The 24,708-nt window shown below is 41.2% G+C and overlaps 1 protein-coding gene across 1 annotated transcript; it reads right to left on the bottom strand.

Moving 5' to 3' along the window:
* Nucleotides 1-23,448, bottom strand: cog3 (component of oligomeric golgi complex 3). The gene is given in 24 exon segments (XM_042334211.1): nt 1-2,530; nt 2,981-3,079; nt 3,333-3,460; nt 3,997-4,072; nt 4,947-5,081; nt 5,396-5,484; nt 8,240-8,360; nt 8,788-8,877; nt 9,925-10,037; nt 10,300-10,408; nt 10,708-10,868; nt 11,411-11,550; nt 12,792-12,883; nt 13,223-13,349; nt 14,215-14,258; nt 14,424-14,504; nt 15,223-15,348; nt 16,643-16,735; nt 17,182-17,256; nt 17,775-17,800; nt 17,803-17,939; nt 18,581-18,642; nt 19,748-19,894; nt 23,293-23,448. Coding segments are annotated over 24 exon segments (2,457 nt in total). The 3' UTR covers nt 1-2,500.
* Between the last annotated feature and the right edge of the window lie 1,260 nt (nt 23,449-24,708).

Genomic DNA, 24,708 nt, shown 5'->3' with positions numbered 1-24,708 from the left:
TTTTCTTGAAACATTTTATTAAAACTATCAGATTGCATTGAGAAACTAGAGACAAGCATGTTTATATTATCAATCTTATTATGTACACACAGTTTACATAAGTAAACCTTCAACATATTGCTTCAGAAAACAAAGGTATGATAGAATCAGTAATCTGTTTGAAGTCATTTTAAACCATTCTCCATGATGAAGAGTAATGAAACAGGAAAGCCAAAAAATTAAAACTAATCATCATAGAAAAACATCTTCAGTGTACCCTTTACAGTGAACGCACTGTTCATGTATTTACACAATGCAACTTTATTACTGTACACAGAAACTATGTGTACATCAAACATTCTCCCTATTTTGTACATAAAACCACTTAGCTATTTCACATCATGTACATTATGTTACAGTAAGTATTTCAATCAAATTGCTCAACACACGTCCTTTTGTTAGAACAGGCGTCAACAGAACTTGTACATTTTCTAAACATCTTCATTCACAATTGAATGTTTGTAGATTTATAAAGATTATTCCCATTTTAATGGCTATATGCACCGCATCTTTAGACATCCCACTCAAAATCTAAATTCTTGGTTTCTGGAACATATCCCTCCTGTATCCAAAGTAGTTTCCGTCCAATTTTCTAAGCTCCTATAAAGAAAGCCAATTTGAATGCTGGCACAAGGCACCATGGGCTAAAGAGGGCTTCCACCAATTTGTCCAGGTGTCTTTTTCTGGAATTCACGATTTCCAGCATGAGTCAGCAATCAGGCTTAAACACTGGTTCATTTTCCATTCTCATCACCATTCTGAGGGCCATTCTGACGTCCCTCCCAAATCAGCTACTTCAATACAGACCAAAAGATCAACCCCGTTGTCTAAATGACCCCATAGCACACTTACTCGCTGAGCCGTAGGGGAGTTACATAGCAAATTAATTTAACATGGACACAACTGCAAGGGTGAAATTCAGCTTCTTAGCAGTTCAATTTCACCGCTCAAATCCTGCTCGTTCATTAGTAATCTTATTTCTTTAATTCACAATTACGTTCATTGGCCTACCTTCAAGTAATTGTCTTTTTAAAACCTGCCACACAGGTTTATGCCAGTTACAATGCACTGAGGAACAGACCTTCCTACAATTAATCTTATACCAATGTTGTTCGGCAGCTGAACAAAGAATGAAACCAGATATGCAAATGACTTGTGTTGCTGCCGTCAATTATAAATTGTAATTTGATTTTTAGTTCATCAAACCTGAAATAATTGAAAGCTTCCTCAGACAAACAAACACAGACAGTGAATGAAAGTCCTTGAACAATTAAACTCAACAGTGGTGATATAAGAGATTCCGAGATTAAAATGAGTAAATAGAACACCATTATTAATTGTTTTCCAAATTACTCTCACCCTGAATACCATCTGCAGTTTCAAATTACAATTACTGATCAGCATCTTACAAAGCCAAATCCCATTAGCATAGCTTCAAAGTACAAATTTGTGACATTTTCCTTAGACTTCAGAAATGAAATCGATAGTGAGTTTGTCAATGCTCTAATTATACATTTGCAACAAGGATTATTTCTGCCTGGAAGGGGTGCTTCTACAGCTGTTTCACCACCTCTACTGCAGCTGCAAAATTTATGTTATTAAATGCACATTTATAGCTGATACAGAGTCACAATCTAGGAACTTCACTACTTGCATTTCAACTTAGTTTTCTGAAATAGTGCAAAGCTGTTGACTGAAGTTGTGGTTCTGTTGATTTATTTAATCCAGGCTACAAAACAAGGGAATTCTATTAAGATAGTACAATTCCTTCAAAACATGTGTTCTAGTTGGAAGAAAAAGGCAAGTCAGTGCTGGGTTGGCAATGCAATATTGTCCAGTGTATGAACTGAATCAGGGTAGTCAAAAGAATACACCCTGGGACATTGTACATCCAGCTGGTCTGGACATACCTGTGCAGTCTTGTCAAAGGAACATAACAATTGACCGAGTATCCAGCACACAACCAATTACAAGCATCACACCCCAGTATGAACATCTTTTAGTGCTCTTAAAAAATAAATGACTTGGTAGTGTGGCATTTCGCTTATTAGTTTATTAAACCTTCCCACACTATGAAACCTACACAGAATACATGCAGCACCTGGTGAAACGAGAAGCTATTTTAGCTAGCTGCCATCACATTGTTAGGTAAGCTGTTCCGTGGACTAAAATCAGCAGCTGAAGACAGATTTGGTTGCAAAATTGCTTTTGAAATTGTGAACAAGTGGCTCATGCAAAAAAGATAGATTGCACCTCGTGATGACCAACCTGAAGTAATCACTAATCTGTTAACTTCAGACAGCATTTAAACAGAGGTTATGCAGAGATAGCGCATCTCAGATTCCCTCCAGTCAAGATTTTCCTTTTCTTCCTGAAAATTCGTGCTAAGTTTTTTCTTTGTACAGCTGATACGATTAAGATCCAGACATCTTCCTGTTGGACCCAAAGGATGGCAATGCTGCTATTTGGAAATGGACAACAGCAAGTTAACCTGTAAAAAAATAAACGGGGGTGGGAAAAGGAAAGATGTTAGTTAACATCTGGTTAGTCTAAAAGGTCAGAGATGAAACATGTTCTGCAACCTCTATCCTGTTCTCCATTTCTAATCAACCACAACTCTTAAGAGATCCAAATTAAGTGATAAAGAGTAGGTAAGATTTAGGTCAATCTGGCTCAATGGCAGCTTTCTCACCTCACTCAGAACATTGAGGGTTCAAGCACCACATTGTGATCTTGAACTTGCATAGTCTAGGCTGACACTGCAATGCATTGCTGGATGCGCTGGGTCGGGTGGAGTGGGGGAAGAAGGAGAAAAACTATTGTTGGAGGTGTTGTCCTTCGGATAAGATGTTAAACCAAGGTCTTGTTCAGGTGAATGAAAATGCTGGAGCATTATTCAAAAGAGAATCTCCCATTCAATACCCAGTTTCTGGGCTCTTACCTGGTCCATTGAAGGACAGGCTATGATCTGGAGATCTTCACCACTGAAGTCCTCCTGTAATACACTGTGGAGTTTCTGGAATGTTTGCTGAATGTTGCTCTAAAGAGAAAGGCTTAATTTGTAAAATGGAAAATGCAAGCAATCCTCTCTAAAGTACAGATTTTGAGCTGAAAATACACATTAATTTCCAAGAGATTTATCTGCAAAAATGTAGCATTGGTACAAATATCGTGAATACCCCTTCCATACAAAGTAAATGTGGACAGTTTTAAAGCTTAGGGTGCATTTAGAATTGTGCTCTGTGTCACACTTAACATCAATGTAGAAATGTTCAAACAACATAGTTACTTACCCTCACAGGTTTAAACAAGATGAACTCTGTATCCTTGTTGGACAAGTATAAAGACAGACTCCTCAAGATGGGTGGCAGCTTGTTCTTTATGGTTTTGTAAGTGGATGCCACAACATCATTGATTTTTGCTGCAAGTTGACAAGATGACCAGTGTTTCAGCATCTGCATTATCTGAACCTTATAATTCAGTAAATCTAGACATTTTCAGATTGTTTTTGCATCTCAAAAGGCAATGCATCCATTGTGAGGAAACACATGCTCTTTACATGTTGACCAAGAAACAATTCTCAATTGAATCTCGACTCTTGTGTGTATTAAAGTTGATAGGTATGATTGGTTTGGACTAACAGACTACGTATGCATTTGTGAAGTGACTAGTCTAAAAACAACATGAGGAAGGGATCTTCGGATGTAAAATGTCTTACATCGCACCAATGGAAACGACCCAGTTGTGATTTTCTTCCAAGCAGATAGTTTCCTCCCCCTTACTGCTTATACTAATAGACAGCTATTTTAATGAAATAAATACTCACTTATATAAATAACATTGATATGCAAACAGGTTCCTGCTTAAAAATTAACACAATAATCAATTACAGACTGATTTAAATGCAAGAGTAGAGGAACACATGCGCTGTTCCAAAGGGAAGAGAACAGAACATACCTGGCTGTGCCCATGGTTGCTGAGCTAAAAGGTATTTTGGACCCCCTTGATGGCTCATGTTTTTTAAAGCAGTCACCTGGGTAGAAATAACTCAAGGTCAATTCTCAACTAGCATGACCTGAAATGTAAATCTTATATTTGCCATCACACACACACATAAGTAGGCATCAATTAGAATCAAGTTATTTTTAAGTGATATTTGAAAGTACGTCACACAAAAGGTAACAATAGTTTCTACGAGGATCAAACGCATACTAAAATGATACAGTTGAGAATTCAATTTAAATAGAACACCTTGCTGCCATACCACCAACATTAATTGTACAAATTCAGTTATATCTTCATAGAACAACGTAGTGTACCAACTCCTCTAAAGCATTTCCTGTCCTTCTCATTAGATTTTCGAGATAAGAATAAGTGTACAAGCTAAACTTGTGCCTGCTCCAGTATAATACCTCGTCAATACAACATGAACGTTGTGTTCATGTTCAACAGTTACTAGAGAAGTCTGAATCTCTCACAACCTCCCCTCAAGTCATAATGTATGGACTAAGGACACAAATAATCAATTTCTTTTAAAATTTGAAACCTAAAGCACTGCAAATATATTGCCTGGGCCAGGGATTTCCAGTCACACACAGAACTCTTTGGGTGCAAATAAGTCACCTTGTAACAGTAACTGGAGAGATTTGATATAATAACCTTTATGCTGCTGTATTCCAGGCAAAGGCTCCTAGCACCTGGTAGACCACTATTGGAGCCAAGTTTCATATCTATTTGCAAATCCCACAAATTAGCTTCCTCAGCAATCAGCTCAAGTTTTGTCTTTGAATTTAGTATCAAATGCAGAATGATAAAATTTCATATTTGTACACAGTCATTCTAAACTTAATGTAAATTATGTTTGAAGCACCACTTCACAATTCTGTGCAGAGTAGCATTTTACTTACTTTGGTCATAAATTCTTCAAGGTGTCCCACAAAGAGTTGGGTCTGATGCTGAATAAATTTTTCACAAGCTGACTTCAAATTACGATCCACTTCCTTCTTTGAGTCTATATAATGTTCTTTTATCTCTGGGGATCCCTAGGTAGATACAAATAGAATTACTGGCCTATCCATTTAGCCCAACAGTCAATGGCTAAAGCATTTTAGTACTAACTTAGACTAGTTCTCTTGAATAGCATCCACAGGATTTCAATTCAACAATTCTCACATCACATTTTTAACCAGACATAATTCAATCTACATAAATTGTTCAATTTTAATGACTTTATACTTATCACAAACTATAATAGTTCCCTACTGGACTGTGGCATGCAGAATTTCCTTCACCAGTGAAGAAGGTCTTTATAAACGTCTTGGCCCAACTTCTGTGCAAATACATTTGAGAGTCATACCTCCAACAAAAATTCTAGGATGGAATTATTGCTGCTCAGCCTGAATAGCCGAGGAACAGATTTGGGGTTCAGCATTTTAAATGCTGCTTCTGTAAAAAAAAAAGGATTCAAATGTAAAACAAACATCACACAGTTGAGAGACACAGAACAGGAAAATAAAAAATAGCTGCCATACACTCAATTTGATCAACAAAAGGTTAAAAAAGAGAATCATGATGTTTCACCAGAACATAGAAACCTACACACCAGTAAATAGACCAAAAACAGCAGGCCCTAGTTAGGTAGGCCTTCTACACCTAAGACTCCAAGAGTCACCTGCGCATTGTTAATCAATTTCCAATATGCGCTGACTGAGTATTAGCTGAAACAATGCTAAAATGCTGAGTTCCTGTGTACAGTTAAAAACTGCAGAGAATAACAAACACTAATTTGTCTAAAACAAGTTTATATTAATTCAGAACAAGAATCATTGGTGGATGGGGAAAGGAAAGGGCAAATAAATGGGACTGAAAGGATTGCCTGAGGGGTCCGACACAGACATTGTAGGCCGAACGGCCTTTGTGCCATAAATTTCTATTCCTTCAAATAAGGCAGCATCTCAGTGCTGAACACATTTTCAGCATCTGCACCCAGGTAACTGATTATTTTAACCATCATATCTCTGTGCTGAGAGAAAAGTTACTGTCCTCAATAATTAATTTTACGCAAACAACCCTAAATAGGCATGCTATACAGTTTCTCTATTCATGCCAAGGAGACTTCCGAAATGTAAAGCACTATATAAATGTAATTTGTTGTTACTGAAGAGGAAGCATTATTTTTATCAATACTTTTACATTACATGAATTGTTAGGCCTCAAAATGAGCATAATTTCTGGCCTGAATTATGGTATATTGTGCAGGTGTTAAGTTTGGTTGTGCCTAACAAAAAGTATTTGTTCATTTTAAACTGCAATCACATTAAAAAACAACTCTTTTTCATGTTTTTGCATAAACAAAATTTGACCTCCTTTTTAAATTGTGAGATTATGTATCTTTGATTCACTTACCAGCTCCAGCTCATTGCCCCTGGCTGGCACAAAGTTTTGGTCAGGTATTCCCAGTAAGGGCACACATAATATGATGCTCAAAGCTGTGTACCAGCCAGCCAACACAACCATAAGGATGTATTACCCTTCACCTGTATCCCAACTAGAAACCAAGCAATGAAAACAAGGAGCTTATCAATGTTCAAATGCAATGTAGAAACTAGTTAGCTGCAGTTAATTAAAATGTGAAAGAGCAACGATTAGTAGCAAATTTAGTTATAGCTCACACAAGGGCAGAAGAGCTTGTTATTGCTACAAAACACACAGGAAAATTACACAAATCTTTTCAATGAATACAGAGATTTCAAGAGCACATTACCATAGGGATCCCAGGATCAGGATTCCTTGGATTGCAACCCTCTAAGCACTTCTACAAGTTTAGAAAATATCACTGCTTTCAACAACAATTTACATTTATATATAACCTCTTTCACATTGGGAGGATGTCTCAAAGAGCGTCACACAACTGTGTGCTAGCCCAAGCCTGCTATTATTATTATTTTTCGGAGGTGAGAGATGGGAGTCATATAAAGAGATAAGTCCCGAGACAGGTTTTGAATGTAGGGAGGGAGCAAGGCAAAGGAACTCCAGAACTCAGTCCCAGCAGAGCCAGGAAGGATGGCTGAAAGCTCCCCCCACTGATGGTGGGCTGAATGGGCAGGCAATATGAAGCCAGGGCTCCATTTGCTCAGTAGATGGAGCAGCCAGGGCAATAGGAACTCAGGAGATCATAGAGATAGGATTGGGAGGAGGGGGACAAGTTTATTGCCTCACTCAAGCCATCTCTCTTACATCTCAACTCTAAATGAAGAGCTTTTAAGACCATGTATCTGCATTACAGTTCCCCCACAAAGCCTATTAAAAATCTTGAGGGAATGGTTTCTTGCAGACTGACGGACAGATTGAAGAAACAGACTTATATTGGGAAGTTACAAATAAGAATTAGTAAAGACACCAGAATGTCTCTCTGCAATCGAGTAGTGATTAAATATCAGATATACAAATTAAATATTAGAAAGTCAGGAGTAAGGAGAAGCCAATAAAGATTAATACACACACACACACACACACACACACACGGTGGCTCTTGAAGCTAATCTAGTGTTACGAATAGATTGCAAACTGGAGTTTCTGGAGAGAAAGGAATAAATGAAAGGATGAAAAAACAAGCAGGCTGAAGTGACAGTAATGGAGCAGTTAAAAGTTTCCTTTGAACAGACAGCAGTGATAAATGCTAAAAAACAGACAAGCTGAACAGTGGACAGCACCATATTTATACATTAAGAAAAAATCACTTAAAATGCAAGGCTGTCAACTGCCCTTATGTGAAGATGTGAAGAGACCATGTTCTGTGATATTACTGATTTTGATGAATGACTGGCCAAGCCAGATTTGAACCACTATTAGTTATTAAACTAAACATAGATCAGAATACTAAATCAAAGTATTACTATACACTTCAAATTGTCTCCTGGTGCCAAACTTTTAAACTAGTATTTTTTTCCCTCCTTCAATTTACACAGCAAAAAAAATCCAATCCCAGCATCTATCCACCACATGCACGTCAGTCAGATTATAGATGTAGGATACCGACAGCAATGCCAATTTAGAAAAAGTTAGTGGAATATGAGAGAATGCAACATGTAATCATGCAGATCATTGCAAATGAACGTAAAATAAACCCGCTGTTGTGTTGAACAGTAAAAGATGGGCAGGATCTGACCACCCAATTCTACCAGCCAGCACCATGCAATACCTCTAGTTTTTTTAAGGTCCAGGGAAATCTCCTTAATGGCAAAGTCAGTGTGAAAAGGAGCAATCTGCTCCCGAAGTATCAAAAGGTGTTTGATAAGGAAGAGCTGTCCATCTGTCTGGGTCTAAAATAGAAAGAGAAATGATCATTTGGGTACTACATTGGTTATGTAATAAAAACTGAAAACCTGTAATTAGGTCATTGGAACATTAATTCTGAATCACTGAGAATATGTAGATTTTTACTTTAAGGAAAATTTGCATCAATTTATAAATATAACTGCCATACAATATCTTTTTTTATAATGATGCTAAAAACAAAAAAGATGAACTGTGCTACAAATGACTTGGTGTTTTTGTGCACATATTGAAGAGGGTAATAAGGAACAGTTTCACAGACCAGCACATCAGTAAGAGGCAATCAAATCATTTCTAGTACTTCAGCTGTTTGGTCTATCATCTTCACTCACTGGGCCATCAAATATTCTGATAACGGAGTATGTTAACACATTATGGACAAACCCCAGGAACAAGTTTGACTTTTGCACTGACCTTGTTCTTTGTAATAGAATCAGCAGCTGCGAGCAATGACTGTATACACGCTGATAAAGCTTCCTGCGACAGGCCCTGAAACACTGCCCTCTGGGGAAAATCAGCAGAATTACACACATCTTAGGAAAATTCAAACTTTTAAAAATAACTCAAGATTTGACCACTCAAGCTTTTATAATTATTCTTTCAGGTGACTTTTCTTAAAATTCATTTTTTTTTTGTATAGATACAGGGGAAAAAATTAAATAAACTCATCCATGAGCTGCTACGTTGAAAGGCTACTCCATTTAATTTGAGCCAAGTGCTGTAATGATCTGCAGAATAACTGCTTGGGATCACTTTGAAATAGAATGTGCACTCTCCCTGGAGAGATGCATCCTGCTTTCCAATTTCTGGAGAGTATTAAGCAAAGGTTGGCAAGAGACAGAGCTTGGGGACCCCTCAGTGTATCTTAGAGTACTGCTGGAAATTAACTAGCTAAAATCAGATAGCTTGCCATTGAGAGCGTTGCCTGGCAAGTGTCCCACTGTTTGTCCAGCTAGGACCGTGAAGCACTTTGAGACATCGCAATGACGTGACAAAGCACTATATCAAATGCTAGGACTATTATTATTACTGCCTACCCATTTAGGCTTGCAGGGAGAATAAGAGTGGAGTAGGAAGAATCCTTCTCCCAGTGACCAGACCACACTCTGCCTTTCCAAGTCTTACTGGTGAGTTAGGCTGGCTGGGATGTCAGAAATGGTCTAGACTGGTGTCCAGAGAAGGCTACAAGATAAAAAGTGACTACAGTAGTTGATTGGGAACACAGGGAACAAGTTCCTAAGGTTCTAGAGGCAGCTTTGAAGAGACCCTTAGGAACGTTCCAAGTATATCACCCCATATTTTCATGCTCTCTGTGGCAAATCCTACAATTAGGAAACAAAATCCATATTCTGCTGATTGGGAACAATCTGAAGCATTAATTAACTATCATAAAAGGTGCTTTATAAGTTATAGCACATATTCTGACTACACTCATTTTACATTTATTTATTATTTAAAAATACTAGTCAGATAAGAATACCAAACAAGTTGAAGAATACCAAACAGAGGAGAATTTGGTTTCGAAATCAAATATTGTATGCGGAAACTTACATCTATACACCTGTAAAGTTTTGAGAGACAAACTAGCGTTCTTCGCACTGTTGGATACCACATGCCATGCAAATCGGCTGGGGAAATGGTTGACTGGGATCGAGGAGGGGTACCTATGCAAACACAAACCATAAAGCATACTTTAGATAGTATTTACATGCAAGGTAAAATACATTCACTTGGAAAGTTTTACTTACATTCCCAAGTGTGAATAATAGTTCATCAGTGTTCAATAATAATGCAAAATTACACTAACTTTTTTTTCAAAACGGAAGCTTGTGCAATCACGGCGATAACACTTCAGGTGTCAATGGAAGGCTCAGGCTTATTATTTTAAAAAATGCTTTTTGATAGCAGACCAAAACAGTGCAATACCTGATTTGATAACATTTTGAGAATCAGGATCTTCGAGCTGGACCTCTGCAAAAGAGGCATCTGCTGCAGGCAACCTCTTTTGTTCTTCTTTTATACTCTGTGCAATTTGCTGTAAAATAGATGAATGCACCAAAATCAGTTACTGTACATCCAGTTTCAATCAATTCACTTTACAGTATATTCTGTGAATAGCTTTGAGACGTCTCGAAGACGTGATAGAACACTATATCAAATGCAAGAATTACTATTATTACTATTCCTAAATGCAAATGAGAATTGCACTTCAATTTAACAAAGCAACCTGACCACCAACATGGAGTACCACATACAATCAATCACAAGATCAGCTTTCCTTTGAAGCTTCCTCCTACCAGTGATGTAAGAACTGGAGAAAGCGTATTCGTTTACCTCCATCATTTCCAGTTTATCAGGATAAGCCAGGTCACCAGATGCAGGTTTATAGCCCACAATATCAGTTTGGATGTAGATGTGTGTCCTGTAGACAAGACGCTCCTGCACATCTTCCAGCATCTGCTTTGCCACCGCAGCAAAGGCACCCAGTTGTTCCACTGAGAAGAGAAGAATAGTTGTGTCACCATTTTACTGCAGCACATGAGTGAAAGAAGAAAGTAACCTGTGCAGTTTGGTTAAATACTTTATTTATAATAATACTTGCATTTGATATAGCGCTTTATCACATCTTCGAGACTCCTCAAAGCACTTCATGGAATATACTGTAAAGTGAGTTGACTGTATATTTTGTGGGCGAAACGCTGCAGCCAATTGCGCACAGCAGTGTCCCATAAACAGTCTTGGACTGAGTGACCAATTTATTACCCTCGGAAAAGTAATCCACCAATCGACTAACGACCAGGTTCCTACTTACTGCTAGGTAAACAGAAGCATGTGGAGTAAAGAAACTTGCCCAATGTTTCGCCCTGCCGGGAATCGAACCCAGGTGTCTCTCTTGCGAGATAGGTTCTCTGACCACTGAGCTACAGGACTAGTTCTGTTCTGCAAACATTTTTAATGTTTAACACATCAAAATACCATAACTTAGGGATAGCGCTACACAGATTTCAGATTTTTCAAACGTTTTGTAGCCACACACCATTGTTGTGCACATGGTCCTCCAGCATTTCATTTTTCAGAATCCCACAGAGCTCTGATAGCGTCTCCAAGTGGTTGACATGGATGATGAGTGGACGAAATACATCATACCACGAGATACACAGTTTCTCCAGGAGCTCACTACAAAGTACAAAACACTATGTTTAGTCACCAGTACACCAGCCTGGTACACAAATGTCTGTCAAAGATTAACTGCGTTGCTTTTGATCGCTTAATGTATTTGAATGTAAATTAGTGCATTTACAATAGTGCAGCTTTTATAGAATACATTTCTGCAGAAAACTCCAGCAAAACTGCCCTTGAAGAATCATATTGACTTATTGCCTTCTTACCAATAATATAATCCTTGAATTTGATGTAGCACCTTTTCACATCATCTAGACGTCTCAAAGCGCTTTGCAGAATATACTGTATAGTGAATTGACTGTATGTGCTGTGAGCGAAATGCGGCAGCAAATTGCGCACAGCAATGTCCCACAAACAGCCGTGGATTAAGTGACCAAATTATTAATATTATTTTTTTTGAAGGATTTATTACCCCTGGAAAAGCGATCCACCAATCGACTAGCAACCGGGTTCCTACTTACTGCTAGGTAAACAGAGGCACAAGAGACGTCATCTCCAGCCACATTATAAAGGGTAAAGATTAGCAACTATGCAATGTGGATCACAATGTGTAAACGCCTCTGCAGAAAATGCTAGCGTTCAAGTAATGCAAGATAGTTGTCTAGTTTACTTTTCAATTATATTCCACACTATTGCAAGCTAAAATGATCATTTGTCACACCACCTCTGTGGAGAATGTTTACCATAGGCATGAAGCGAACAATTTAAAAGCAACTTTTTACAAAGCTGGGGCAATAACAACAATATTGATTCCACATATGGATGTTCTAAACAAAATTTTAAAAGGCAGTCTGTAACTAATGTCCATGCAGGTCAAGGTTAAGCTTCACTGTGCTCAATGTTATCCTATGTGAAAGGTACAGTATATAAATTTATATACATATAAATTAAACAGTATATAAATTACATTCCTAATGTAAGCTGAAACAAGTTTCAGCTTACATTAGGAATTTACCCAATGGCTTGCAGACATTATTTAAGTCCCTATATAAAACAGCATTTTGTATTCTTGTAAAACCTTCTTTGCTAAAGAGAATAATGTTGCATTCAGGGCTGCATTTACACATTTGATGAAAGTAGTTTGCAAGAGACTTCCATTACGTCAATTCCACTTTAAAATCAAGTCAGGTTCTTAACAGTAAAGCAAAAAAGAACTTGGAACAATTTTGTAGCCCATAAAAAGCTATATTAACAAAAACAAAACAATGTTACTCTAGCTAAGTGGAGTAACTTACTCTAGCTTTGGAGTTGGTTTTGTAAAAAACTCATTGTACAGCCGATGTTCATCTTGGCAAACGTGAACCATAAATGCACAGCCACTGCGAACCTGAAAATAATTAGAAAGTTGTTTTTATTAGAACCAACATCCTTTTTGCTTCAAAAAACAAAACAAGAGATCCTGCCGGAACCAGTCACTACAGTACTGACAACTACATTTTGAAAACACAGTATATGCTTTGTACATAATTCATTTGCCACCAATTAGTGTGCAATTAGAGGAAATCTGAAGGCGTTTGGGGAAGGGGAAAGACTTTCTGGAAAAAAGTCAGAAACGTAGTTCATAACTTACAGTAAAAACATCAACTTAAATTTTAGCAGTATAGTAGGCATCAAGTTCATTTACGTTAGCCAAGTGAAGAGTGTACAAATATTATTGAAAACCCACCAATGCACAGTGATCCCTGTTGTTTTGACTCGTCAAGTCGGCAATAGTAGAGGCAATACTTGGACCCAATAGAAGCCCCCTCTGCTCCAGGTAACACTGATGAATCTCATTCAACAACTGTTGATACCTAGTCGAAGAACACAATAGCTTTAAACATTTTTCTGAAATTAGGGACCAGATTGTCAGAAAATATTTACAATAAATTCAAGTTTACATTTATTTGGCACCTTTCATGTCAGCAGGATGTCTCAAAACAGTGAGCAGTCCTGGGTTTGCACGCGAGCTGGGGTTGAGGGCTGAGGGAGCGGGGAAAGATTCCCAAAAGTGAGGCCAAAGAGGAAGGTCTTGAGATGGACCTTGAAGGAGGCAAGGGAAGGGGCAAGCCAAAGGGACTTCTGGATGGAGTTCCAGAAAGTGAGGACAGATACACTGAAAGCCCAAATGCTGATTGTGAAGCAGGGGACATGAAGCACACTGGTGCCTACTGAGCGGGGGAGCAGCTGGGTTTGCAGTTTGAGAAGGTCACAGAGATAGGGTGAGGCAGGACCATAGAGTAAATACTAAGTACTATGCATTTTGTCTTCACTATCAGTGCGCAATTTCTGCCTAGATTTTAGCAGTTATTTCTTATGTATGATTTGTGTTGAAGGTTTTCTGATCTCATTTTTAAAAAAAAATGTATGTCACGCTATTCTGTAGTTTTCCCAATGATTAATCACAATACTCAGCACCAGAAACAGTACGTTTACATACAGATCAACTGACGTACAGCTACATGACTTTAGGTTACTGAAGTCTCACAGTGAGGTATTTTATCTTGTAACGGGCACCTAACAAAATCATAGTCAGTGAGAAGAGGCACACGAGTGCACAGGGTACCCAGCTAATATAATGAAATGTTATAATGGGGTTCTACTTTACCCTATCAAAACCATAATTTGAAAACCTGTATTAGTTCTCTCTCTTAACCTTTCCTGCATGCAAGTACTTACTCTGAACTTTTTTCAGTTCTTTGTTCCACCTGTTCAATTAGTGACTGACAGGAGGAAAAAGAAAAACAATTAGCACATCTGAAATACCTTAGGAAACTGGAGCTTTTGAATACAGGCAGTTATCAAACATCACTTTTAAAGCAGCAATGCTTCTTTCCCTAAGTAAATCCTTTATCTATTTGGTAAAATACAATCGTAAATATACTCACTCGCACTTTGGGAGCTGCTGCTCTGAACTTTACATAGAACAGAGTAAAGGCGTTATCGGTATTAGATATAATGGAGGGATCCTGCCAGTAAAAAGAGGATAAGATTAGATGTACAATTTAATTTGTATTTCCAACTCTCTTCTGGACATGCAACTCAGGCAACACCCACTCTCTGGTACCTCATCTTCACACTGTCTTCTTCACACATTCTTGTCATCTTCACACATTCTTCACACTGGAACCCACTTATCAGAGTCTCTTGATCTGAGAGCACTCCATGCTAATAGCCTTTCACACAACAGTGCTCACAGCTCAATACAAGCACATCAGCAGGCTCAAATTTGAAACAAAGGCATTCATCAAGTGATGAAAAGTGGCTACATAGGTGTCAAATCCAACTTAGCTAAACTACAGATTGTGTGATTTTTGTCTCAATTGCAATATAATTTGTATAACAAGTTATCAAAAGTTCTGTAGCTCAGTGGTTAGTGCGCTCGCTTTGCAAGCGAGACCTGAGTTCAATTCCAGGCAGGGCGAAACTTTGGGCAAGTTTCCTTACTCCACACGCCTAATAATATAATCCCTCCAAAACCAAAAACAATAATAAATTGGTCATTTTCAATCTATGACTGTTTGTGGGACATTGCTGTGCACAATTGGCTGCCGCGTTCGCCCACAAATATACAGTCAATTCACTTTACAGTGTGTTCTGTGAAGCGCTTTGGGACGTCCTCCCAACGTGAAAGCGCTATATCAAATGCAAGGATTATTATTATTATTATTGCAGAGTGAACCTTACCCTTTTTGTTAACTGAGTCGTAAGGTTCTGAAGTGTATTCACGGTGTAGGTCTTCATAAGGTGCATAGCTTTGGTTAGGCACTGCTTAAACTTCGCTAAATAAACAGGATAGTCTCTAAAACCAGGCTGCAAACAACAAAGTGAGCATTTGGTTATGAGCATTATATTCTTTCAGATAATATATTTAGGGGACATGAAGTCTTTCTTATGGCTATACATTACATTACAAAGCAACCTGCAACCTTTTTATTAATAAAATATATGAATAAGACAGGCAAAGGAATACAGTTGGTACTAGTTTTATTCGGTGACTAGTATGATTATTGAATGTTTTATGCAGACATTTGCAAGTTTCACAAAAGGATTTGTAAATAGTGTTACAATGCTACCAACCTCTGTATCCCCATTTAATGTTGGCATCTCATGAGATGGAACTAAAGAATACTGCGGATGCAGTGGGGTGGCCACAAAATATTCCCTATTTACAAATAACCCAGTGAATGAAGGGAAAACGACAAAAGTGCATTTTACCAAATACATCTTACAAGCTATATTAAAACACTACACCTGTACTTCAGTCAATTTTTCAAAACAAATTTTAAGGTTGGAAATTACCTCGGTTTACTTCTGCTATTTTAATTTAGGTACAAGTTTAATAAGACAGCAAGATCCATTTATGCAGCTACAGTAAATCACAGAGTAAAGACAGCAACTTGCATTATATAATAGCACTTTTCACTTAGAAAAGTGTGCTAAACTGGTGTTTAGGATAGTGTGGATCAACAAGCAAGGTGAGAAATGAGAGATGGGAGGTAGGGTCAGGTGATTAAACAGTGTCAAAAAGTTAGATTTGTAGAGAACTTTGAAGAGAGGTTATGTGGCAAAAAGATTTTAGGATTCCAGAAAGTGGGAGTACAATGGATGTACCACTGGGAGTACCACTGTTGGTAGGGTGATGGGGCAGCAGACCAGAGTTTGTGGAGCACAGGGAGCGGAAAACGAGAGTGGGGTGTGATATAATTGTAGATGTAGGGTGGGCATGGGCATGGAGGGACTTGAAAATAAACACGGTGGAGCCAGTTGAGCCTGGCAATGATGGGCTTGATGTAGAGTGTGTTGCAGGAAAGGACACAGTCTACAGGATTCTGAATGAGCTCAAAGTTGTGAAGAGAGGATTTAGCAAAGAACATCAGAAAAATCAAGTCTGGAGATAACAAAATTAATACAGTAGTAGCAACGGAGATTACCAAATAATCCAGGAGTTGTGATAATAAAGTGGATAAAATAAGCTTTGCATTATTACAAAACCTCCAGATTAAAGCAAAATATGGTAATGCACAATAAGGTATTAATCTACTAAATGGCAGATCAAAAGTAAATTAGAATTAATCAGTTGTGAAATGGACAAAGGAATACTTACATGTGATGACACATACGTAATGCAACCATCCAGTTTGGCCAGCATCGGGATGAATCCTTCACTGTTCACTGATAATGTACGTGAATGCAATTTCTAGGGTAATAATAATATCAAGGTGCAACGTTTGTTCCAACTCCACATCCATTGATTGAAAGAACACATTATGGAAACAACTTACAGCTAGAGGACACATCCAAACTTTTTCTTACTATTTTTCAGAAGCAGACCACAAAAATGCAACAATTTGCATTTATGGAGGGCTTTTCACACAGGATAATATCTCAAGAGTGCTGCACAATAAATAATCCTTAAATTTGGTATAGCGCCTTTCACGTCATGAATTTCCAAAACACGGGATTTACTGTAAAGTTCAGTGACTGTGCGTTTTGTGGGCAAATGCGGCAGGCTAGTTGCACATAGCAATGTCCCACAAACAATTTTGAAACAAGTAACCAATTTTTTTTTATTTGGGAGATTGTTCCAGGACACCAGAATAAACTCTCTTCTCTTTTTAAGTAGATGCTAGGCTGAATACATACTGTGTTTATATGTTCCAATTCATTGAAATATGAAAGCTTCTGATTAATATTTTCGGCAAGGTCAACCAGCTCAGACTGTTGAAAAAGAAAAATATATTAGCACAAAAATAAATCCATTAGACCAAAGTATTTTTATAATTGAAAGAAAAAGCACCTAGTTTTATAATTCTCAGAAAAAGGAAAAGCCCAAGTACTAGTAAAAATCTAGCCACCATCTGCAGACGATTGTGCTACAGGCTTCATTTGTGCTCATCTGAGTTACAGAGAACAAGGTTCTTGCTTGTAAAGTGCTCATTACCCTCATCCATAGAATCTCTGCACAACAATACTCTTACAGCGATAGAATTAGGGCAACAGGCTCTCGCTAACTCAGCAAACACCAGGGATCGAATTTAGGAGTTTCTAGTCAGTATGGCTTGGTTTAACATTGGGCAGTAGCTTTACCGACTAAGGCACTGGGTAAAACCCATCATTTCTCACCGCTATTTTCAGAGCAGTCAAGATACCAAAAGCAAACAACCTTACTTTCTACCTCAACTAGATATTCCAAGCGTAGTGGTCACATCAACAAATTCCCAAGAAGGTTGACTTACCTGTTCCCGCAAAAGCTGCTCACAGGCTCATGTAAAGCCCCGGTCTTTGTGGACACAAACAAGTATTGTTTCTGCAGAGACTCCAAGTGCGTCAAGGCTGTATTTACATCATTCAATATAGCATCACACTGCTCCTGGAAGCCATTCAGATAATTCCTCATTTCTCTAAATAATAAAGGAAGAATTATGATTCAAATATACACTATATGCAGAGCAGCAAATGTACATACTTTAGAAATAACTACCGACAGTGAATTCTCAAAGATAAGACTGCACAACACAGGATTTGTTTTTCTGTGAGGAGAAATAGCAATTCAGGAGCAAGTTACTACTGCCTTCTCTTCTTCCTAATAAGAAAAAAATATTTTACAGATCCCCACTGGCTATGCAGTTAATAGTTTTACTGGAATGTTCCAGTGAGTTGTACTCATGATAAAAAACTGCTGGACAAATAGAATATTTTTCCAGGTTCAGCCACCAAATTTATCACACGCTGCAATCCATGGGGTTAGCATTAATGAAAAAGGTCTCTTCACCAAAGGTGTGCCTAGTCAAACCTCAGCGTGTATAATGCTCCTGAATGCAATAATTAAATTTCTCGCACTAATTATATTTGCAACATCTCCATTTAGTTCCATTCAGGGAGGCTCATCTCACAAACAATTAGTGATTTATATACTACGGTATGAGTTTAAAACAACTGGATACACTTTATACAGGCATATACAAAATCATCCAGTTTTACTGAATAAAACTGCTGTCAGCTGAGTAGTTAACATTAGGGCATTTGTGCCTTCAGTGTATACCTGTATTTTGTTCCCTCATCCTGGTCCATTTGTGTGTGTATCTTTGAGAACCAGGAATAGAACTGAAACATAAAAAATTTAAAAAAGTTATTCATTTTTGCTACTGAAGAAATAAGTTCCTAAAACCTTTGTTTGTTTCAGATTAAAAAGACCGCAAAAAAGCAAAGTCTGGTCTCGTTCATTTCTAATCACGTACCCACGATTCAAACAAAAAGCTTATTGTACAATTGAGCAATGAAGAAAAGCATACACTGAGCCTTCCCCCTTCTTGTTGACATCTTCAGTATTTACACACACAACAGCAAACTGCAGTCTGGAATTCCTACAAATCAACCAGATTTTTCTAGGTTTGTCAAAAGTATACTTACAGTTACAAGCCAAGCAATTTGAACAGTATTTCATAAAATATACTACTAAAGTTTGAAGGATCCGAACAATAGAATCCCAATATCTAAGTAATGAATTTTACACAAAAGCATATTCTGTTTGTGTGTCGATCTGGTTCTGCTGTAATCTTCTCGCCTCGGAGTCAAAAGGCTGTAGATTCAAGCCTCAATTCGGGACTCCAAGCTCACATGTCTAGGCTGACACTCCAATGCAGTGGTGGGGGTGCACTGCATTGTTGGATGTGCTATCCTTTGAATGAAATGGTAAACTGAGGTCCCATCTGCCTGCTCAGATAAATGTTAAAAATCAGAAAGAAAAGGGAATCACTTCAAGTGTCCTGGGCAACAATTCCCCCAAATAAAACTGGTCATCACTTCATGGTGGTTGATGGAACACTGCTGTTTGCAAATTGGCTGCCGGGTTCACCTACAGAATACAAAGCCATTCCACTTTGCAGAGAAGCATTTTTAGATGTCCCCCTGATGTGAAAGGCACTATATCAAATATAAGGATTATTATGAGAACCATTTTGAAGAATTTTTTAAAAATTACTACTACTTAACACAACTGAGCATAGGAACCTTATTAATTTTGTTCAGCTATAAATTATGCTCAGTTTCTACCAGTACAACAATAACTTGCATTTATTCCCCACCCTTCAATGAGGGGTAACGTCTAGGATACCAATATACTATATCAAAACAAAATGCTTTAACCATTTAAGGTACCATTCATATTCTGACATTAAATGCAGTATTCTTTCATCAAATCTATGGCTACCTGCTGGGCAGTTTCTATTTTCTCATTTTCCATTTCCAAGGCACTGAAGCCTTTAAGAAGAATATCCTCAGTGGATTCAGGAACAGTAGCTGTAAGAGGAACAGTCATGGATCTAGAGGTCAGGCTGCAAAGATCCTCAATTGGCAACTGTAATTTAAAAAAAGAAAGTCTTAGAGATGAGGTTAATCATGTTAATAATTAAGTTTGCAATCATCTTTTAACAATAGACCTGGTACCAACCAGTCTATTCTACACTATACATAATGTCCCATATTCGATCTCCAGCACTGAGTTAATAATAATAAATAATAATTTGCTGGGTGCAATTGGCTGACGAGTTTTGCCCACAAAATACACTTATCAATCCATTTTACAATATATCATATGAAGCACTTCGAGACGAATCAACAATGCAATAAGGCACTACATCCGATACTATTATTATTGTTATTATTATCTCAACCACATGGCAAGAAGTCAGCTAGATTTCCTACCATAGATCAAGATGAGAGCCTGGTAGAAATTTACTTGCTCGATTGTGACGTCCTGTTATAACCACTTCTTTATAGCATGAATTTGGTTATAATACAGCGCAGCGCGAACCCATTCACTGCGTATGCCAGCCTGCTCTTGCTTCCTGCACGCCAGCTGGCTTTCACTCTAAATCCCCATCTCCCCCTCACACCCTGAGCCCAACCCACCCCTCCACACCTTCGAACCCGTCTCCCTCTCTCACCACCACCATAACTCACATGAAACCAACCACCTCCTCCCTCGACCCCATGCCTAAGCGTCTCCTAACCTCCCAGCTCCACCTCACAGACATCAATAACCTCTCCCTGCCATTGGCACCGTTCCCACCCCTTTAAAAACGTCTGTCATCAGTTTCCTTCCCTTTGGTTTGAATCAACACTACCTATTTAACCCATCATCCCTTGTCCTCTACACCATTTTCTCTTTTGTTCTTCCTTGTCCTGCCTCCCCCGTTAGATCTTAAAAGCCTCTCCCTCCCAACATGCCCCAGTTCTGACGAAGGGTCGTGGACCCGAAACGTTGACTCACTTTTCTTTCTCCACAGATTCTGCCTGACCCACTGAGTGTTCCCAGCGACTTCTGTTTTTGTTTTCAGATTTCCAGCATCTGCAGTATTCTGTCTTCTGTCATCACTCTTTTATCTTTAAAAAATCCTCCCTGGACGCATCCCTACTCTCAAACTACCTCTCCATCTCCAACCTCCCTTTCAAAGGTCCTGGAACAAGTCGTTGCTTCCCAGCTTCACTCCTTCCTCTTCCACTCCTCCCTTCCTACGAACCTCTCCAATCAGGCTTCCGTACAGCCCACAGCACAGAAACAGCTTTGGTCAAAGTGATCAGGGCTCCCTCTACCTCCTCGTCCTCCTTGACCTCTCTGCTGCCTTCAATACCATTGACTACTCTTTCCTCCTCCACCACCTCTCCTCCCTTCAACCTTCATTGTCCTGTCCTTGAATGGTTCAGATTGTACCTCTCATACCGTCTCCATTTCATCTCCACAAACGGCTTCTCGTATAGCCCCCGCACCATCTCGTGGCGAGTTCCTCAGGGCTCTGCCCTTGCTCCCCTCCTCTTCGATATTTATATGCTCCCTCTTGGTGACATCATCCACAGACATGGGGTCAATTTCCACATATATGTGGATGACACCCAACTCTCTCTCTGCCTCCATCCTCGACTCCAGGACCACTGCTGTCCTGACAGAATGTCTGTCAGACATCAAGTCCTGGATGAGAGCTAACTTTCTACAGTCGAACGTCAATAAGACCGTCAGCATCTCCACACATCAGGCACTGACAGCATCACCATCCAAGGATGCACATTCCACCTCACTGAGCCAGTCCGGAGCCTTGGCATCTTGTTTGACCCTCAACTAACTTTTCTACCACTCTACATCCATGCCATGACCCACTTTGCCTATCCCCCACCTCCCCCATCTTACCTCTGAGAGTTTATGGCCCAGACGTCAGGCATTTCAGCTTTCCTCACTAAAAAAATGGCCAACTTGAAATCCCCTTGTCCGAAAATGATTACCAGCAGTCGGAATTTTGTACTAGTGACTGGTCCTTGCATATTGTGCACTTCTGAACAAGTTACCATCAGTCAATCTTCAATCTTCTGACACAAAGCTGAATGTTACAAACTCTTAACTTCTGGGTCAGCGGTTGTGGGCTCAAGCCTTTGCTTGAAGATCTTCTTCTACCCATTCATCACTTTTAAACTCAACCAGTCAAACAACATGCCGGACTCCCCTGGCCATCCAGAACTCTGCAGCTCTTGTCCTCTCCTCCTTCAAGCCACTTAACATCCCAGATCTGACCTGACCGGGAGCCTGGAATGGGGGAAAAGTGGGAGAGAAAGGTGTCCAACCGAATCGGGTTAAGGCCTATTGCTCCCGTCTGCCCTCAGCTCTACGGGTTCCCCAATCCCCCGCGTAGCAAATTAATTCTCACATTCAAACCCGGCTCCAGTCTCTCCGGCCTCCCAGCAAATACCGACCTGCTTCACGCCCTCGCCCAACTCAACCCCAACATGAGCTCGTGTCCGCTCCGCCGTCTGGAACTGCATCCAGGCGCAGGTGACCTTCCCCTCCCCAACTTCACGCCGACTCGGTTGGACACCATCCTCTCCCACTTTTGCCCCATCCCCGGCTCCCGGTCGGGTCGGGTCGGGGATGCGGAGTGCTCTGGCTGGGACCCTGCCTCGCGTGGAGGATGCTATACCGACACGGAAGCTGTTCGAGACGCCTTCCTGATGTGGACGGCGGTGTAACGCCAGTTACCGGTTGTGGCTGCGGTGCTGTGTGTGAGGTTACACTGAGGTCTTGTTCTGGTTCCTCAAGTGTCCAGAGCCCGGTGTTGGCCTGACCTGACCTGACCTGGTCTGGTCTCACACACTCGCCCTAATGTGGGGCTCAGTAGCCACCTCCCCCCCCCCCCCCCCCCCTCCCCCCGGAGGCTAAGGGCCCCGGAGGCCCCCGCCCGCTCCTGGCGACGTGGCACCTCTTGGCCGCCTCATCGGGTAACCCGAGGCCTGACGAGCCGCCGCCCCGAAGCTTCCCGCAACACCGGCTCCAGGCCCCGGCCTCCCCCCCCCGGGTCCAGGCCCCGGCCTCCCCCCCCCCCCCCGGGTCCAGGCCCCGGCCTCCCCCCCCCCGGGGTCCAGGCCCCGGCCTCCCCCCCCCCCAGCCCCCTCCCCCCCCCCAGCCCCGGCCTCCCCCCCCCCAGACCCCGGCCTCCCCCCCCAGACCCCGGCCTCCCCCCCCCCAGACCCCGGCCTCCCTCCCCCAGGCCCCGGCCTCCCCCCCGGGGTCCAGGCCCCGGCCTCCCCCCCCCCCGCTCCCCCCCCCCAGACTCCCCCGCCCCCCCCGGGGTCCAGACCCCGCCCCCCTCCCCCTGGCTCCGGCCTCCCCCCCCCCGGCCTCCCCCCCCCCCAGACCCCGGCCTCCCCAGTCCCGCCTCCCCCCCGGGGTCCAGGCCCCCAGGTCCCGGCCTCCCCCAGGCCCCCGCTCACCTCTGCCGGCGTGGGGATGTTCTCGGCGGCGGCCTTGAGCTCGGCCACGCTGCGCCGCTGGGTGTCAGTGAGCGGGGCCGCGGGCTCCGGTCCGCGCTCCCACAGCGCCAGTCGGTCCCGGGAGTCGCTCCCATCCGCCGCCGCCGCCGCCGCCATCCCACCGCCTGACACCAGCGCCGGGCACAGGCTGTGTGTGTGGGTGTGTGTAGGGACAGGGACAGGGACAGGCCGCGCCCCCACAGCAGCTCTCACACACACACACACACACAGCGCGGGCCGGACCGGGCCGCCGCCGCCTCCCACCAGTGGAGCTGATCACCGGACACAGGTGGCCAGAGGGTCGGAACTGAAACGTGTCAGAGCCCTCCACGGCCCCGGGCGCCCTGTCAGTCTCAGTCAGGTGTAGTGACTGTGTCGCGAGCAGCCCTGGCAGTAGGTGAATAATTATGCTGTTGTGCTGTCAGCCTGGCTCAGTGGTTATCTCTCCCTCTCTCTGTCTGTCTGACTGGGTCTCTCTCTCTGTCTGTCTGTCTGTCTGTCTCCTCTGGAGTCAGAAAGTTGTGGGTTCAAGCCCCAGGTCGGGCCTCTCCGCCGCAGCGCTGGGAGGGCGGTTGCATCCCTGGAGGGGCCGCCCTTCGGATGAGATGTTAAACCGAGATCCCGTCCGCCCACTCGGGGGGACGGTAATGATCCCGTGGCACTAAAGATGAGGAATGAGGAGTTCTCCACACACACACACACACACCCACCCCCTCCACCACCCCCGCAGTATCCTCCCCAACAATCCCCCACCTACAATTAGTCATTCATTTCAAGATGGTTTGTGGAACATTGCCTGCGTGCAAAATTGTCTGGGCGTTCACCCACGATTCACACTATTCCACTTCACAGTATATTCTGCAACGTGCTTTGAGATACTGCTGTAAAAGGTGCTGTATCAAATTTTCAGATTATCATTATATGAATACATTTTATGCCGTATTATCGTTATCATCTATAATAAGCAAGAGTTTTCAGAGACATAAGCAAGAGACTTCAGAGACTTATCAATCACCCTCTACTGCTTTTAGAGGAGCCCAGAGATTTGTGTACTTTGCCTAAATTTTGTGTTTAAGAAGCTGAAAAACCTGCTGCCAAATTGTGACCTTTGAAGTGATCTTGATCTGAGTCATGCAGTATTTCATAGGCTAATTGGCTTAATTTCTCTTAATCAAAACAATTAGCAGACGCACTGAACACACAATATGTAAAGCCACTATAATCCACAAAATAACTATATTCCAGTGATCATGAGAAACATGAACTTTGTCAATCGTGTACTTTTAACTACTGCACTTAGATATGAGTCAGCTCCCTCAAAAAAAATAAAGGAGAAAAGTGAACCAAAGTATAACAAGGGCTCATGTTTTTTCCAGG

This window comes from Callorhinchus milii, unplaced genomic scaffold (assembly GCF_018977255.1).
Source record: "Callorhinchus milii isolate IMCB2004 unplaced genomic scaffold, IMCB_Cmil_1.0 Scaffold4, whole genome shotgun sequence".
In the NCBI taxonomy this organism is placed as follows: domain Eukaryota; kingdom Metazoa; phylum Chordata; class Chondrichthyes; order Chimaeriformes; family Callorhinchidae; genus Callorhinchus; species Callorhinchus milii.
Note: the sequence above shows the minus strand (reverse complement) of the source record. Positions and strands in the feature narration are given on the sequence as shown.